This window comes from Crinia signifera, chromosome 11, assembly GCF_055691185.1.
Source record: "Crinia signifera chromosome 11, ASM5569118v1, whole genome shotgun sequence".
Classification (NCBI taxonomy): Eukaryota; Metazoa; Chordata; class Amphibia; order Anura; family Myobatrachidae; genus Crinia; species Crinia signifera.
This window is the reverse complement of record NC_139227.1, coordinates 81,008,615-81,024,423: the sequence shown is the minus strand read 5'-3', so window position 1 is coordinate 81,024,423 and position 15,809 is coordinate 81,008,615. Positions and strand designations below refer to the sequence as shown.

Sequence of the window (15,809 nt, the reverse complement as noted above, 5' to 3'; positions counted from 1 at the left end):
AGCAGTAGCTGCATACAGCACCAATCATAACGCTGGGTGGCCGGGCTGTGGATGCATTATATTTAGACTTAAAATAAAAATAGAATTGACAGTGGGTCATGGGGTAAGTGGTACTGCGTACCTGCAACATATTTCTTACAGGTACTCCGTACCACGCCGTACCCCCTTACTTGCAACACTGCTTATTCTGCTTTATGTATCTTGTCTTACTGCTGCCAAGCTAATAAAAACATGTTCTGTGAATATGCTTTTATGGACTCCTGCCGAAGCAGCCCATAGAGACTTGGGGCCAGCGCATGCGCTGGTCATGTGACAGGGGGTCAAGAACGGCAGCGGGGTTCAGCAGGCACCAGTGGGGAACAACGGGCACTGACTGTGACGTCCGGCAGCGGAGGGGGGGTCCTGCTGTCTACTGTCTAGACCAGTAGTTCCCAAACATTTTTGAATCACGGCACCCTAGAGCATCAAAATATTTTCAAGGCACCCCTGGGCCAAATGCTTCTTATCGAGAAATTCAGGAAAAAAATATTAAATTAAGTGCATTGAGTTTATATGTCACAGTTATCTGGTGAGGGACAGGATTTGCTTCTGTTTGTCCACATATGTTATGTTTGGCAGCCACCAGCACTGGTTTTGCCTGGTACATTGACCATAAATAATATGAATTGATCTTGGTCCATAAATAATATGAATTGATCTTGGTCCACCAACCCAAGGCACCCCTGCCTAGGCACACAGTTTGGGAACCACTGGTCTAGACAAAGGTGGATGGTGGCTCAGAATTTTCAGCATCTGCTCTGACAAACAAAAAAAAGTGGCTTACTACACCTTATGCCAGGCATGTCCAAGTTGGGAGTCCCCCGTTTAAGGATGTTAATAAAGGAAAAATGATGACAATGCATGGAGGCTGCTGATAGGTGGTCAAGAATTAGGTAGAGAAACATTTTATTTGTATGTAAGAGATTCATGAAAGGTAATAAAACCTCATAACTGGGTGATAATTGCTTATGTACATCTGCTACAACATCATCAAAAGAGGATCCAGTGACATTTTGCACATGAAGAAAGAGACAAAAAAACAAAAAAAGACAAAGAAGAATCCAAATTTGACCAAAAAATTACAACAAAATAAAATACTGTAAAACCAAAATTATTATATTAATTCCTTAATACGGATTTCAATTGTTTATCTTGGTTGCACCTGGGAATATACAAGTTTTGCATGTATGCATGTATTATTTAGAAACATAGGCAGAAATTTACTAAAATGCGAGTTCTATTTCACATGGGATGTTGCTATGGGCAACCAATCAGATACTATCTATAATCTTTCAGAAGTTTTTAAATAAATAAAGTAGATTCTGATTGGCTGCCCATAGCAACATCCCATTTGAAATAGAACTCCCATCGTAGTAAATATACCCCATAGAGTTTGATGGAAGATGAGAACCACTTGGCCCTAAAACTCATGTACACAGACACTAGGGGCGGTATGTATTAATATAATTAATATTCGCCTGACAGCCGCGATGCTGCCGTATATGTACTAACATATGTGGCTAGCATCGGGTTGCGGTGACGGAGACACCCGCGATACCTGTAATGTGGTGTGCGGGGGTCTCCGTCACATCCCGGCGGCTGCCAGTGTCCCCCTGCGTCTCCTCCTCCCCCCTGCAGCCAGATGTCCTCCCGGCTGTGACTACTGCTGGGGGAGGAGGAGATCAAAGGAGGACGGGAGGGGGGGCGCGCGGACGGCGGGTGGCGATAGAAGCCCATAGGTGAAGACGGGGCGGACGGGTATTGGTACATAGGAAAATGCGGTAAAACCCCCGTTTTACCGCATTTTCCCTTTAGTACATCCCGCCCTTACACACTAGGGTTCATTTGTGTTGGGAGACAATTAACTTACCAGTATTTTTTGGGATTGCGAGAGGAAATCTGAGTACCCGGAGGAAACTAACACAAGCACAGGGAGAATATACAAACTCCACACAGTGAGGGCTATGGCGGGAATTGTAGCCATGATCTCAGTGCTGGGAGGCAGTAATGCTAACCATTACACCTTTCATAATATCTATCTATCTATCTATCTATTTAAAGCTTCCGTCGCCACCAGGTACATGAGGGGGGGAGTCACCGCCGGATCCGGGAGGGTTGCCAACCTTTCCGGGGGGGCCGGGAGGGGGACCCGATTTTCGGGATCCTCCCGGAATGGCCGGGAGTTGGCAACCCTGATCTATCTATCCATCTATCTATCTACCATTCCATTGAGTATGAGTTGAATCATTTTACAAACTTAGGTCTTATTACCTTATTTATTGATCCACCCTTGTACAAAACAGTAACATTGTTAATATACTGCTCCGCCACTGGCAAACCTAAACAAAATATATAAGATTAAAGAAGGTAAATAGGTGATGTAAACATGCAATAAGGGATAATTCAAGCCCTATATAGACTTCTTAGGACATACTGAACAGTAAGTAATGAAAACAGCTAAGGTCCTGACAATGCCATAGAAGAGAATGAAAGCAAACTAGGGGCGAGATTCTCTATTACAGAAATGCGGTAAAAACCCCGTTATCGGGGTTTTTACCGCATTTCTGTATTCTCTAACCCCCCTTCGCAGTGTCACCGCTGCGGAGGGAATCGCCAGCAAAAGCTGGCGGTTCCCTGCAGAAGCCTATGGGCTTCTTACCGCAGCGGTGTGTGAGGGATCCGTCACTGATCCCTTCCAGCATGCCCTGCGGCCGGCGCGTCAGTCTGCGCATGCGCAGACGGACTCCCGGGTCATAGACCCGGAAGTCCAGCAACGGCGCCGCATCGCAAGGGACAGCTCTTACCGCAAGAGCTGTCCCTTGCGTTAATGACCGCATATTTTAGAGAATATGCGGTCATTAGAAATGCGAATGCCGGCGAAGAGGGCTGCGGATTTTAGAGAATCCCGCCCCAAGTCTGGTGTGTAGAAAGGTTCCTCTCCGGTTGTATATAGATAACAGCCATGGCCAGACACCCATTCTTTCTGCTTGTAACAAACTAATTGTTGTGTCTGGAACCTGCAGTCTCAATTTACTAGCACTGGGGCAATGCTGAGTAAGGCAAGTTGGGCACCAACAGGGAGGTTTCATAGGACCTGGCTGTTGGAACGTAACAAATTAGGTGATGATAGAAATGTCTGTCGTCTATGGGCCTAATCAGAGATGTAAGTAAACCCGATGTTACACATGCACATGATGTCTCTGGTGACCAGCTCTCCCTACCATCTACAAGACTTTTGTGTTGCTGCCACTGTTACGACCTCTGGGACCACGCTGCCTGGAGAGGCACCACGTGACACTGATGGGAAGAGGTCCAGAGGTACGTTGCCTGGCGAGGCACCACGTAGCTCTGGGCAAAGAGAGGAGAGTGGTCAGGAATTAACCTGTGGCCGGGACCGCTGTTTAGGACGGCCACGGCGACACCCTACACTGACTCTGTTGAGTCCCCCGGGCAGATGGAATGCCCCTGCGGTGATGCTAGGCTTCGCCTGTAGCCGCCGCGTTCGAATGAGCCGGTTAAGCCAGCTCAGACCCCGATGCAGCCAGGTGTTATTTGGTGACAAGGGGGAAGCGATCGCCAGGGGTGATCTCAAGAGGATATCTAACTACCGGGCCTGACTAACCCAAAACCCCTAACTAGCCGGCACCAGGCCAAGGACGGGACAGTGCGACCCAGTCGCAACCACCAGTAGGACAGGGAACACAGAACGGGAGACGGAGGCAATTCCCCAAAACCGTGTGCAGCTGAGAAAGGGAAATACCCCTGCCTACCACAGACCTAGTGACGAACGACAGGGAGAAATACAGTGATGAGGATAACAAGGAAAAATACGGAGACAATATGGATAATGAAGATATATGGCCACGGCGGGTACCACAGCAAAAGGAGAGAACCAGGCTCCACTGGAGCACTTACGTGACCCCTGGAAGGACACCCGAGGAGTCCACGCAGGAAGATGGAACGACCTGCTGGGATGACACACAGCCGCCGTGACTACCGGACGATCAGCAGCAGAGGAAAACTGGACACCAGGAACCAGGAAGAGGGACAAGGACGCTGGAACCAGGACACAGGAGGAAGGAGACGAGGACCCACAGGAAGCAACACAGGAACCAGTAGAACTACAAGGAAGAGAAATCCAAAAGGCAGAGTGCTGGTATGAATACCAGACTCCAGGGACCGGCTCAGGTAGGAAACGCTATAACCGGCGTCTGTGCCCAGCAGACGCCGGCTATTTATTCAAACAGCGCGCCCTTGTGACGCGGGCGCGCTGAGGGGACGTTCGGGGCCGTTGCCTAGCAACGCCCCGACGCCCTGCTGCGTCTGACGTCCTCCGTGACGTCAGCCGCGGCCTGAGCTGGGCGGAGGTTCGGGGCCGTTGCTCAGCAACGCCCCGCCGCCCAGCTTCCGACGGGGACCTGGGATGCTGCTCCGCAGCGTCCCCAGGCTCCCCACAGGGAGAAGCACTCGCCGTCCGTCCGGGAGCTGTGCATCCCGGACGGCGGTGCTTAACAGTACCCCCCCCTTGAGGAAGGGTTAACAACCCCTTACCACCAGGTTTGTAAGGGAATTGTCGAAAGAAGGATCTCCTCAGACTGGGCGCATGTAAATCCTTATCAAGGACCCATGACCTCTCTTCGGGACCAAAACCCCTCCAATGCACTAGAAACTGTAATGAGCCTCTCACCAACTTGGAATCCAGAATCTTCTCCACACGGAATTCCTTCTGCCCATTTACCATTACTGGAGAAGAGCCACCTTTGAACTTCCGTGGGAATCGTCGAGAAAAGATCACAGGTTTAAGAAGCGAGGCATGGAAAGTATTAACAATCTTGAGAGACTTGGGTAGCGCCAGTCTGAATGCTACCGGATTAACTCTCTTGATGATTCGGAACGGACCGATAAATCGAGGCCCTAATTTAGCCGATGATTGGTGAAGCTTGATATTTCGGGTCGAAAGCCAAACCCAATCACCAACCTTAAAACTGCAAGGACGTCTGAATCTGTCCGCAAGCACCTTCTCTTTGACAGAAGCCTCCTTAAGTGCAACGTGGATCTTTCTCCATATGGCTATGAGTCGGACCACAGTGGGTGATGAAGGCTCAGAAACCTCTGAACCAAGTGCGTTGGCCCGTGGGTGAAACCCAAACACAGCAAAAAAGGGTGACGTCTTAGACACCGAGTGCCACGCATTGTTGTATGCGAATTCCGCTAAGGGAAGACACTCAACCCAGTCATCTTGCAATTTGGACACAAAACATCTAAGGTATTGTTTGAGAGACTGATTCAAACGTTCCGTTTGCCCATTGGCTTGCGGATGAAAAGCCGAAGTGAGGCTGGTCTTAACCTTCAGGGCGGAACAAAACAGTCTCCAAAATTGTGCCACAAACTGCGGGCCTCGGTCTGAGACAATGTCCACGGGCAATCCGTGCAGCCTGAAGACATGCTGCATAAACAGGGTAACCAACTCCTTAGCAGAGGGCAACTGTCTAAGGGCCACAAAATGAGCCATCTTAGAAAACCTGTCGACAATTACCCAAATGACAGTACAACGAGCTGAGACAGGCAACTCAACAATGAAATCCATGGCCAAATGAGACCAAGGTCTAACCGGAATGGACAGTGGCATCAACTCCCCAACCGGTCGAGTCCGTGGAACCTTATGCCGAGCACATACTGGGCAGGAGAGAACAAATTCCTTGGTATCCCGCGTCATACCGGGCCACCAAGCCACACGGGACAGCAGTGCCAAAGTCTTGGCTACTCCTGGATGACCAGCTGTCTTGGAATCATGACACTCAGTCAATACCTTTCGTCTGAGGGACAGCGGAACAAACAACTTGTTTCTAGGAGTCTGGGGCGGAGCATCACTTTGGGCCTGCTGAAGAAGACCTTCCAAAGTCTGGTTCAGGCCCGCATGAATACACGAAGACGGGACAATGGGTTCCTGACTGAATCTGTTCTCATGTTGAGGCATGAAACACCGAGAGAGAGCGTCCGCTCGGGCATTCCTTGACCCAGGTCGAAAAGAGATGATAAAATTGAACCGCGTAAAAAAAAGGGCCCAGCGGGCTTGCCGCGCGTTCAACCTTTTAGCGGATTCGATGTACTGAAGATTTTTGTGATCAGTCAACACCAAAATCTGATGGGAAGCTCCCTCCAACCATTGACGCCATTCGTCAAAAGCCCACTTGACGGCCAATAATTCTCTATTGCCTACGTCATAGTTGGATTCCGCCTGCGAAAATTTCCTCGACATGTAGGCACATGGATGGAGCATAAGAGACTTGGGATCTCTCTGGGACAGAACAGCTCCGGCCCCTACTTCAGAAGCATCTACCTCCACGATGAAAGGCAATTCCGGATTGGGATGTCTAAGGACCGGTGCAGAGACAAAGGCCTGTTTAAGGGTGTTGAAGGCCTTCTCCACTTGAGGGGTCCACTGGGAAGGATCAGCCCCCTTCTTGGTCAGGGCAACCAGTGGAGCCACAATGGAAGAAAAAGAATGGATGAACCGCCTATAGTAGTTAGCAAATCCGAGAAACCGTTGGATCGCTTTCAGATTCGTAGGCCGGACCCAGTCCACTACGGCTTGCACCTTTTTAGGATCCATTTGGAACCCCTGGGATGAAATTATGTACCCTAAAAAGGATACCTGAGGCACCTCAAACTCACATTTCTCCAGTTTAGCAAATAAATGATTTTCCCGCAACTTCTGGAGAACTTGACGAACTTGCGCCCGGTGTGATGCCACATCTTGGGAAAAAATTAAAATATCGTCTAAATAGACTACCACAAATCTTCCCAAAAAGTCCCGAAGGACATCGTTTATCAAATCCTGAAAGACGGCCGGGGCGTTGGAGAGGCCGAAGGGCATCACTAAGTACTCATAATGTCCCGTTTGAGTACTGAAGGCCGTCTTCCACTCATCCCCTTCCTTGATTCTGATCAAGTTGTAGGCGCCTCGGAGGTCGATCTTGGAGAAGATGGTGGCCGACCGTAATTGGTCAAAAAGAACCGTGATGAGGGGCAGCGGATAGGTGTTTTTTACCGTGATCTTATTAAGTGCACGGAAGTCAATGCACGGTCTTAACGTGCCATCCTTCTTGGCCACAAAGAAAAACCCCGCGCTAAGGGGAGATTTGGATGGCCGAATAAACCCTTTCGTGAGGTTTTCTTGGATATAATCATCCATGGCCTTGGTTTCAGGAGCGGATAAGGCATACAACCTGCCCTTGGGTAAGGGCGCATTAGGAAGCAGCTGGATGGCACAGTCATAGGAACGATGAGGTGGTAATACGTCAGCTTTTCCTTTGGAGAACACGTCCGCAAAGTCTGAATATGGCTGAGGAATCCCTGAAAGCGATAGGGTCCCCATGGCGAACGAGACAGAAAAACAATACTTGTGACATGAATCATTCCAGCGAATAATCTCCCCCACATTCCAGTCAATTACCGGGTTGTGTTTCTTGAGCCAAGGAAACCCCAGTACAATGGGTACTGCCGGGCAAGAGGTCAAATAAAAGGGAATTTCTTCCTGATGGAATAAACCCAGGGACAACCGCAGTGGGGGTGTTTGTACGGAAACCACGCCATTGGAAAGAATATTCCCATCTAAACCTCGGAGAGTAATCGGGATGGTGAGCTTAACTTGGGGAATTCCCAACTTTTGAGCCATCTCAATATCCAAAAAATTCCCTGCCGCCCCGCTGTCAATAAACGCAGACCCAGTGAAACTGGCGTTCTGGTAGGTGATAATACTAGGGACTAGTAGGGAATTCTGAGAGGAAAACAACCGAAGGCCTAAGTGAACCCTCTCATCGTTCACTTGGCCCTGGCTTTTACTGCCCGGAGAGGACAGTTGCGGATGACATGTCCCTTACTCCCACAATATAAACAGAGGCCTGAACTCATGCGTCGATTTCTTTCCTCGGGAGAGATCCGAGCTGCCCCAAGCTGCATAGGCTCCTCACTTTCCTCCGGAACCGCAGCTACGAAGGGAATCGGCTGAGTTCTAAGCCCTCGTTCTGACCTACGCTCCCGGAGGCGACGGTCAATTCGGATGGATAATTCCATAAGTTTATCCAGAGAAGAGGGTGTGGGATATTGGATCAGGCAATCCTTAATCTCCTCAGAGAGCCCGCAGCGAAACTGACTGCGTAATGCTGGGTCATTCCACCCGCAGTCATTCGACCAACGCCGAAACTCAGTACAATACACCTCAGCAGGGTCCTTTCCCTGTTTGAGGGCTCGAAGGTGTGTCTCTGCAGAGGCCTCCCTGTCCGGGTCGTCGTACAGCAGACCCAGGGAACCAAAGAAATTGTCCACAGAGGACAATGCTGGGCTATCAGCAGGTAACCCAAAGGCCCAGGTTTGTGGGTCTCCCTGCAAAAGGGAGATGACTAAACCTACCCGTTGGGACTCGGACCCGGTTGACTGTGGTCGCAGTCGGAAATACAACTTGCAACTCTCCCTAAAGTTGAAAAAGGCCCTGCGATCCCCAGAAAACCGGTCAGGAAGGTTCATCTTGGGCTCAGGGGGGTTAGAATCTGGTGACCGCACCCTTTGTTCCTGGGTAGCTACTTTGAGGGATAACTCCCGTACCATTTGGGTCAACCCCTGAATCTGGTCTGAAAAAGCCTGGGCAGAGGGATTCATAATAACTCCTAAGCACGCAGACTGCGCCAATACGGATGCTAGGAAAAACCAAAACACTGCCACTCCTCCGTTACTCTAGTTTTTTGGGCCGGTTATAATGTTACGACCTCTGGGACCACGCTGCCTGGAGAGGCACCACGTGACACTGATGGGAAGAGGTCCAGAGGTACGTTGCCTGGCGAGGCACCACGTAGCTCTGGGCAAAGAGAGGAGAGTGGTCAGGAATTAACCTGTGGCCGGGACCGCTGTTTAGGACGGCCACGGCGACACCCTACACTGACTCTGTTGAGTCCCCCGGGCAGATGGAATGCCCCTGCGGTGATGCTAGGCTTCGCCTGTAGCCGCCGCGTTCGAATGAGCCGGTTAAGCCAGCTCAGACCCCGATGCAGCCAGGTGTTATTTGGTGACAAGGGGGAAGCGATCGCCAGGGGTGATCTCAAGAGGATATCTAACTACCGGGCCTGACTAACCCAAAACCCCTAACTAGCCGGCACCAGGCCAAGGACGGGACAGTGCGACCCAGTCGCAACCACCAGTAGGACAGGGAACACAGAACGGGAGACGGAGGCAATTCCCCAAAACCGTGTGCAGCTGAGAAAGGGAAATACCCCTGCCTACCACAGACCTAGTGACGAACGACAGGGAGAAATACAGTGATGAGGATAACAAGGAAAAATACGGAGACAATATGGATAATGAAGATATATGGCCACGGCGGGTACCACAGCAAAAGGAGAGAACCAGGCTCCACTGGAGCACTTACGTGACCCCTGGAAGGACACCCGAGGAGTCCACGCAGGAAGATGGAACGACCTGCTGGGATGACACACAGCCGCCGTGACTACCGGACGATCAGCAGCAGAGGAAAACTGGACACCAGGAACCAGGAAGAGGGACAAGGACGCTGGAACCAGGACACAGGAGGAAGGAGACGAGGACCCACAGGAAGCAACACAGGAACCAGTAGAACTACAAGGAAGAGAAATCCAAAAGGCAGAGTGCTGGTATGAATACCAGACTCCAGGGACCGGCTCAGGTAGGAAACGCTATAACCGGCGTCTGTGCCCAGCAGACGCCGGCTATTTATTCAAACAGCGCGCCCTTGTGACGCGGGCGCGCTGAGGGGACGTTCGGGGCCGTTGCCTAGCAACGCCCCGACGCCCTGCTGCGTCTGACGTCCTCCGTGACGTCAGCCGCGGCCTGAGCTGGGCGGAGGTTCGGGGCCGTTGCTCAGCAACGCCCCGCCGCCCAGCTTCCGACGGGGACCTGGGATGCTGCTCCGCAGCGTCCCCAGGCTCCCCACAGGGAGAAGCACTCGCCGTCCGTCCGGGAGCTGTGCATCCCGGACGGCGGTGCTTAACAGCCACTTGGATGTTGAGGTGGGTTCAGAAATCTAACTTGCAGTGTAAGAATAAAGCAGACAGTATTTACCCTGCACAAAAACAAAATAACCCACCCAAATCTAACTCTTTCTGCACATGTTACATCTGCCCCTCTGCAGTGCACATGGTTTTGTCCATTTTGAGAACAAATATGTCCTGCGATCAGGTCTGAATTAGGCCCATAGAACATTAATTAATGAGGGCTATCAAAGAGTCACCAATGTGATGAAGGGAAGGTTTCATCACATAGTCACATAGGGTTTGATTCGGACCTGTTTGCTAGGTTACCTATGTTAAGAGATGGGTTCGTATTGCGCTTTACCCAAGTGATGTTGGGGATGGTGCAGCAGATTCTGGGTTTAGTCCACAAACCCGGTTAATACTATATGGTTCTCAGGGTGAATTGCGCACTCGTGTGGGGTGGAGTGTGAGGGTTGGGAGGGAACGGGGATGGGTTGACAGGTTGAGGCAATGGGGGAAGGGTGTGTGTGAATAGGAGATGAGGGAAAGGGGGTGTTGCGTTTGATGAAGTGGTGAAATAAAAATGCTCTGTGTACAGTATTTGCGTATAAACGTGTTGGTTTATTAATGACACCAACAAAGATGGTCGGGGAAGTGCAGTGGGTTAAACCCTTTGGCCTTATGGCTCCTGGGACCGGACCCTGTGTCTCACAGGAGGACCACCACCATGTTACTCTTGAGGGACCTGTGAGAGGCGTAAGGGACACTTTCTCATAGGGTCCTCACCTGGATCCTATGTTCCCCCTGGTGATTGGTGGTGGCCTGTTCGTGGGGCACCTAGTGTGTCCCTGGGGGGTGTAGTCAATAGTCAATAAGGTGTATGGGTGTAGGTATGTCAGGCGGAGGTTACCTATGTTCGCAGCCTAGCGAACAGGTAAATGCCACCTGTCCGCCCCTGCCCAGGCGCCCGAATCCCAGCATTTGCATGCAAGGAGATGTGTATGCGAAATCATCTACACACATGCAGCCGAACGGAGAAAAATCATTCGATAGTTGCGGACCATGGAATGATTTCTGCAGCCTTCGCTATGAAAAGTAAGTCTAATTAAAACTAGGGGGAATACCCAGCGCTTTTATGGGGATGGCCATAAAACGCTGGGTATTCCCTTGCTCCAGCCCCCTGCTCCCATCCCCTTCCCTCCTTCCCGGAACGAACGGCTCAGCGAGTGTGCAAGTTTCCAAAGCCTTTTGCTCCCAGGGATTGCGAATTTGGCCCCATAGTAGCATAGTAGTTGAGGCTGAAAAAAAAGATCTACTTCCATCAAGTTCAACTTCTGATCTAGTATTGTCATCCCACTTACATTAAACTGTAGCACACTAATCCCAATGTTGATCAACTTGGCACTGAGAAATGTAAGTAAATCCTCTTGAGTGTAAGAAAAGTGCAAACATTGAGGGAGGAACAAGGTGATGTATTGTGCAAACAATATTACTGTTCCTAGTAAGAGATTCTGGGATGGGCAGCAATTTGCTTCTTGAACTGATTCATCAAATCAGGAAATAAATAATAAATGACTGATATTTCTTAATTTTTACATCATCTGCTCAGCTGTTGCCCTGTCACCGGCTGGGAACAACCAATACATTTTTAAAACCTTTCTTATAATGTGTGATCCCCATGGATCTCGATCTCAACTGTGGCGCTGTGTGCACAGGCACTGGATGAATCCGCAGTGCAACATATAGACACCTGAGCAGAAGGACATTAAACGTCCTACTGCATCCAAAAGCGCCAGTGCGTCTCTCAATGGGCCTTATTCTGGTCGATGCGTAATTTTCCGAATTCTTTCGGATGGCGTTTTTTAGCCGTCTGCGCATGCGTGGGCAACGCTATGCGCATGTGCCACGCAAGGTCTCCATACTCGTTCTTACTAATACCGTACAGAAATGTGCATCGCATTCACTCGGAAGATATGGGCGTATTATGGGCGTCATTTGGAAGTACACAGGGGCGTAGTTTCAAAGTGGGCTAAACTGGGCGTAAACATGGGCATACACGAGGGAGTGCACTAATTATGGTAGGCGTGCATTCGGACAGAACACCGACTGCAAACGAACCAAAAGGCAAGAAATATGCGGTGTCCATAAGCAAGTATTTCTTTGCGGACACCACTCGGTCATGCGCTAGGCATTCGGAACGCCCAATCAGTACGGCCGCACCTGAACCAATGTCAGCTGAACACAATACAATCCACTCCTTTACTCATTACTCATTAATTACACTCTTTTCATTGCTTCAATTGGAACCATTGCAGCTTAAATGGACCATTACAAAACACACAAATATATGCTGAAAGGCAGGTTCCCGTCCGTCCTGACGCGGTAAGACCGTGCAAACGCTGTAAGACCGTGCAGAATATGTGTGTGTCCACCGCACATGCAAGGTTTGGATGTCGTCCGTAAACACGCCCTGTTTTTAAAGTGTGAGTCCGTCTGTATGCGGAGGACCGGTGGGCGTTTCTTCGTACGATGTCCGCACAGCGTGGCGTGCGGACTGCTCCGAAAGAATTCGGAAATTTACGCACCAACCAGAATAACCTCCAATATGCCCTGGGCCACATTTGTAGATTTTCAGGATAAACCCCTGTTTCCACAATCTCTCCACTTTAAGACACAAATTATATCTACGTCTTAAAGGCTTTAGCATCCTTACAATCCTATCCAACAAGGCACGATCTCCCTTCTCTACAATAACGTATTTCCCAACGTGTCTCTATAGTAGCTATTAAAGAACATTCTTATAAGATCTATACTCATTGTTACATACGTCCCAGCTTTGAGGAAGGTTTGGGGCGTGGCCTAGCAGAAAGGGGCGTGGTCTATACTTGCAATGCGCCTTTGAGGTCTGGAACGTCCCCCAAAAACGGGACGTTCTCACGGAAAGTGTTGTTATATATTTTCTACTATACTGTACTTCATACCATCTTTCCCCAGACATCATACTTATGTTAGCAGCAGTGTGGTAGGAAAGTGGCCATTTCAGCTTCATCTTGCATATCTAATCCTAATGGGCATACTAAGCAAGAACAGATAAAAGCTTACAGGGTATATGGCCAAGGCATTATTGTGCAGCAATCTCAATTCTGACGCTAGAGAGTATCAATTGCATGAACTTATTCCTGAGATTAACCCTTTGAGTGCATCTCTCTGAGAGATGTGCAAAATGTCCGCTAAAATTGCCAGCATTGCTCACATTTGTTATGTACAATCAAATAAATAATGTTGTGTAAAAAAAAAGATTATATTTCCTATATAAGGTAAACATTACAGGTCATTATCAGAGGCAGAACTTTGAGAGGCAATTGAGTCATCTGCCACCAGGCTCCTGCTCCCAAGGGGGCACCTCTCCTCCCCTGCGAGTTTAAATGAGTTAATTGAAAGCCATCACTTCTGTGGCTGAGTTCTGAAATATGTGTTATTTAGATATTCATAAACCACATATGTATTTCGGAACAGATAATATATATAATTTTAGGTTGAGTGTGTGTGTGGGGGGGAACGACAAATATATTTCATGCCTCTGGGCAACTGGGTCGAACTTACGCCACTTGTCATTATGATTAAAAAAAGGTTTGCTTGGTCATTTTAACACCTATTTTGACAGATTCACTTGGCACTCAAAAAGTTAAAGCTTGTGATACACCCAAGTTTATTGTATAATGATGAGAAAGTCTCCATTGGATTCAGGAGACGAAACGCGTTGACGTCACTAGACCCCGGACGCACCTGGGCTACAAGCTGCCGCATACGAGATCGCTGTACATCTCCAGCTCTCGTCTACCCCGTTTATCCTGCAGGGCTCACGCCTTTAACATCACTCACAGCGTCTGCACTACTTGGACGCTCCTGCTGCCGGAGGAGCTGGCGCTGGCTGACGGCGCATTGAAGCGTCCCGTACGAGATCTACTCCAGCCGCCCCCTCGATCAGGAGCAACCAGCTGACGACCCGTCTACAAAGGGGTGAGATACAACCAGAGCCCTGCTCTGTATTATATCAACGCAATTACCATCATTGCTTGGCTATTTACTTCTGGATGCATGTAAATTTACATGCTTAATTCAACTACTCATCCAGTTTATCAATTACTCATACTACTAACAATAACTTTATCTGAATACTAATTCACTAACTCATCATTATACAATAAACTTTTGGATTCTTACAATTGCTGCTATATAATCCATCTGTACTATATTCAAAAAGCGGAGCTCTTAAACTATACGTCCAGTTCTATCCTCAAAGCCCTATTATATGGTATTCATTCCAACAAGCCCACTATATTGATATTAACCTTATTGTTGTTTTTTATATAATTATGTTTTTATTTTCCTATTTTTGCTTATTTCTATATATGTAATTATCTTTATATTGTGTATTGTGATTTTTATCTTTTATACATAAAATTTGTGCTATTCAAGCAGTGTGTCCTCCATTCATTTCTCTGCACAATTGTCTTGCAAAAAAAGAGTGTTAAATTCCCCTAATAAACTGTCAGCAGCGCAAGTACACACCTACCCTCTAGATCCAATTTTGCAGCCTTGAGAATGACTCAAGAGATGGTGAAACGCGTTGAGGGAACCAAAGCTTCGGTGGCTGCAAGGAAGTTATTACCTGCACTGGCGGAGCATTAGCTAGCTGACCCAGGCAGACCTATATGGGGAATTCCTATACAAACTGACTATTCAGCTTCACCATCTTCGGTAAACATACTCGTTGCTCCCACCGCGGATTTCATTATATTATCATCTGAGTGTATGATCATGTGAATTTTAACCCTTTGAGTGCCAACATCTCTGTGAGAGATGATTACAATATCCACTAAAAATCCCAGCATCGCTCACATTTGTTATATAAATTCAAATTAAAATTGTTTTGTAAAAAAAAAGATTATATGTCCTATATCATGTAGATATTACAGGTCATTATGATGAACTAAACTGTTTGCTTGGCAATTTACGCACCTATTTTGTCAAATTGACTTGGCACTCAGAGGGTTAAAAACTATGTTTTACCTTTTGTAATAAAACTTATTGCGCTGTGCATCTTCACTTATGATTGTCCTTCAAGGTTTGAACGACCCGAGAGTTATTAAGAAGGAAGGATAATAATATGTGTATAAAAAGTCCTCTACAGTGTTCATATCTGGACCAACACTGTGACAAAGACATTATTCACTCTATAAGGAAAGTCATTACGGTATTTAGCAATACACATGTGTGAATATGTATTTTTTACATACATTTAGCCAACATTAAAATTTTCCTTTTTAGGAGAGTACCCAGAAGAGAGATTAATATGATCATCCGTTTATTTATATGGCGCCACAAGGGATCTGCAGCGCCCAATTACAGAATACATAAACGAATAAGCAAAACAGGAAACGGCTTGCGATATATCAAATGCAAAAGACTGCCCCTCAGAAAGGTCCCATGCGGTTCAAGGGGGATCGCGTGTGACTTCTCACCTTGGAGAAGTGGCACAAGTGTAGGGGGCCTTTACTCACTTCCTAGTGAAATATCAATGCGTGACCTACACTCACATTGCTGATCCAGGAGAGTAGGAAAGTTGCTTTCCTACTCTAAAGCATTCTTATTAATAGGGTTCTCATTGATATAGGGACCCTTTATTTTCAGCTACATCGTTCTTTCATAAATAGCAGAAAAATACCTACTAACAGGTCACGTTTCGATTAGTGCAGATCTGTAGGG

At 48.1% G+C, this 15,809-nt stretch overlaps 2 protein-coding genes across 2 annotated transcripts in view; one reads left to right on the top strand and one right to left on the bottom strand.

The window, feature by feature from the left end:
• The window catches only part of EPS8L2 (EPS8 signaling adaptor L2), a 192,228-nt gene that overhangs the window by 148,594 nt on the left and 27,825 nt on the right, over window positions 1–15,809 (bottom strand). The window lies entirely within an intron of this gene.
• LOC146045076 (zinc finger protein ZIC 2-B-like) overlaps window positions 9,501–15,809 on the top strand; it is a 70,229-nt gene continuing 63,920 nt past the window's right edge. Inside the window, exon 1 of the mRNA XM_083163762.1 lies at window positions 9,501–9,701. Coding sequence (XP_083019888.1) covers window positions 9,501–9,701 — 201 coding nt within the window. The remainder of the gene's footprint in view (window positions 9,702–15,809) is intronic.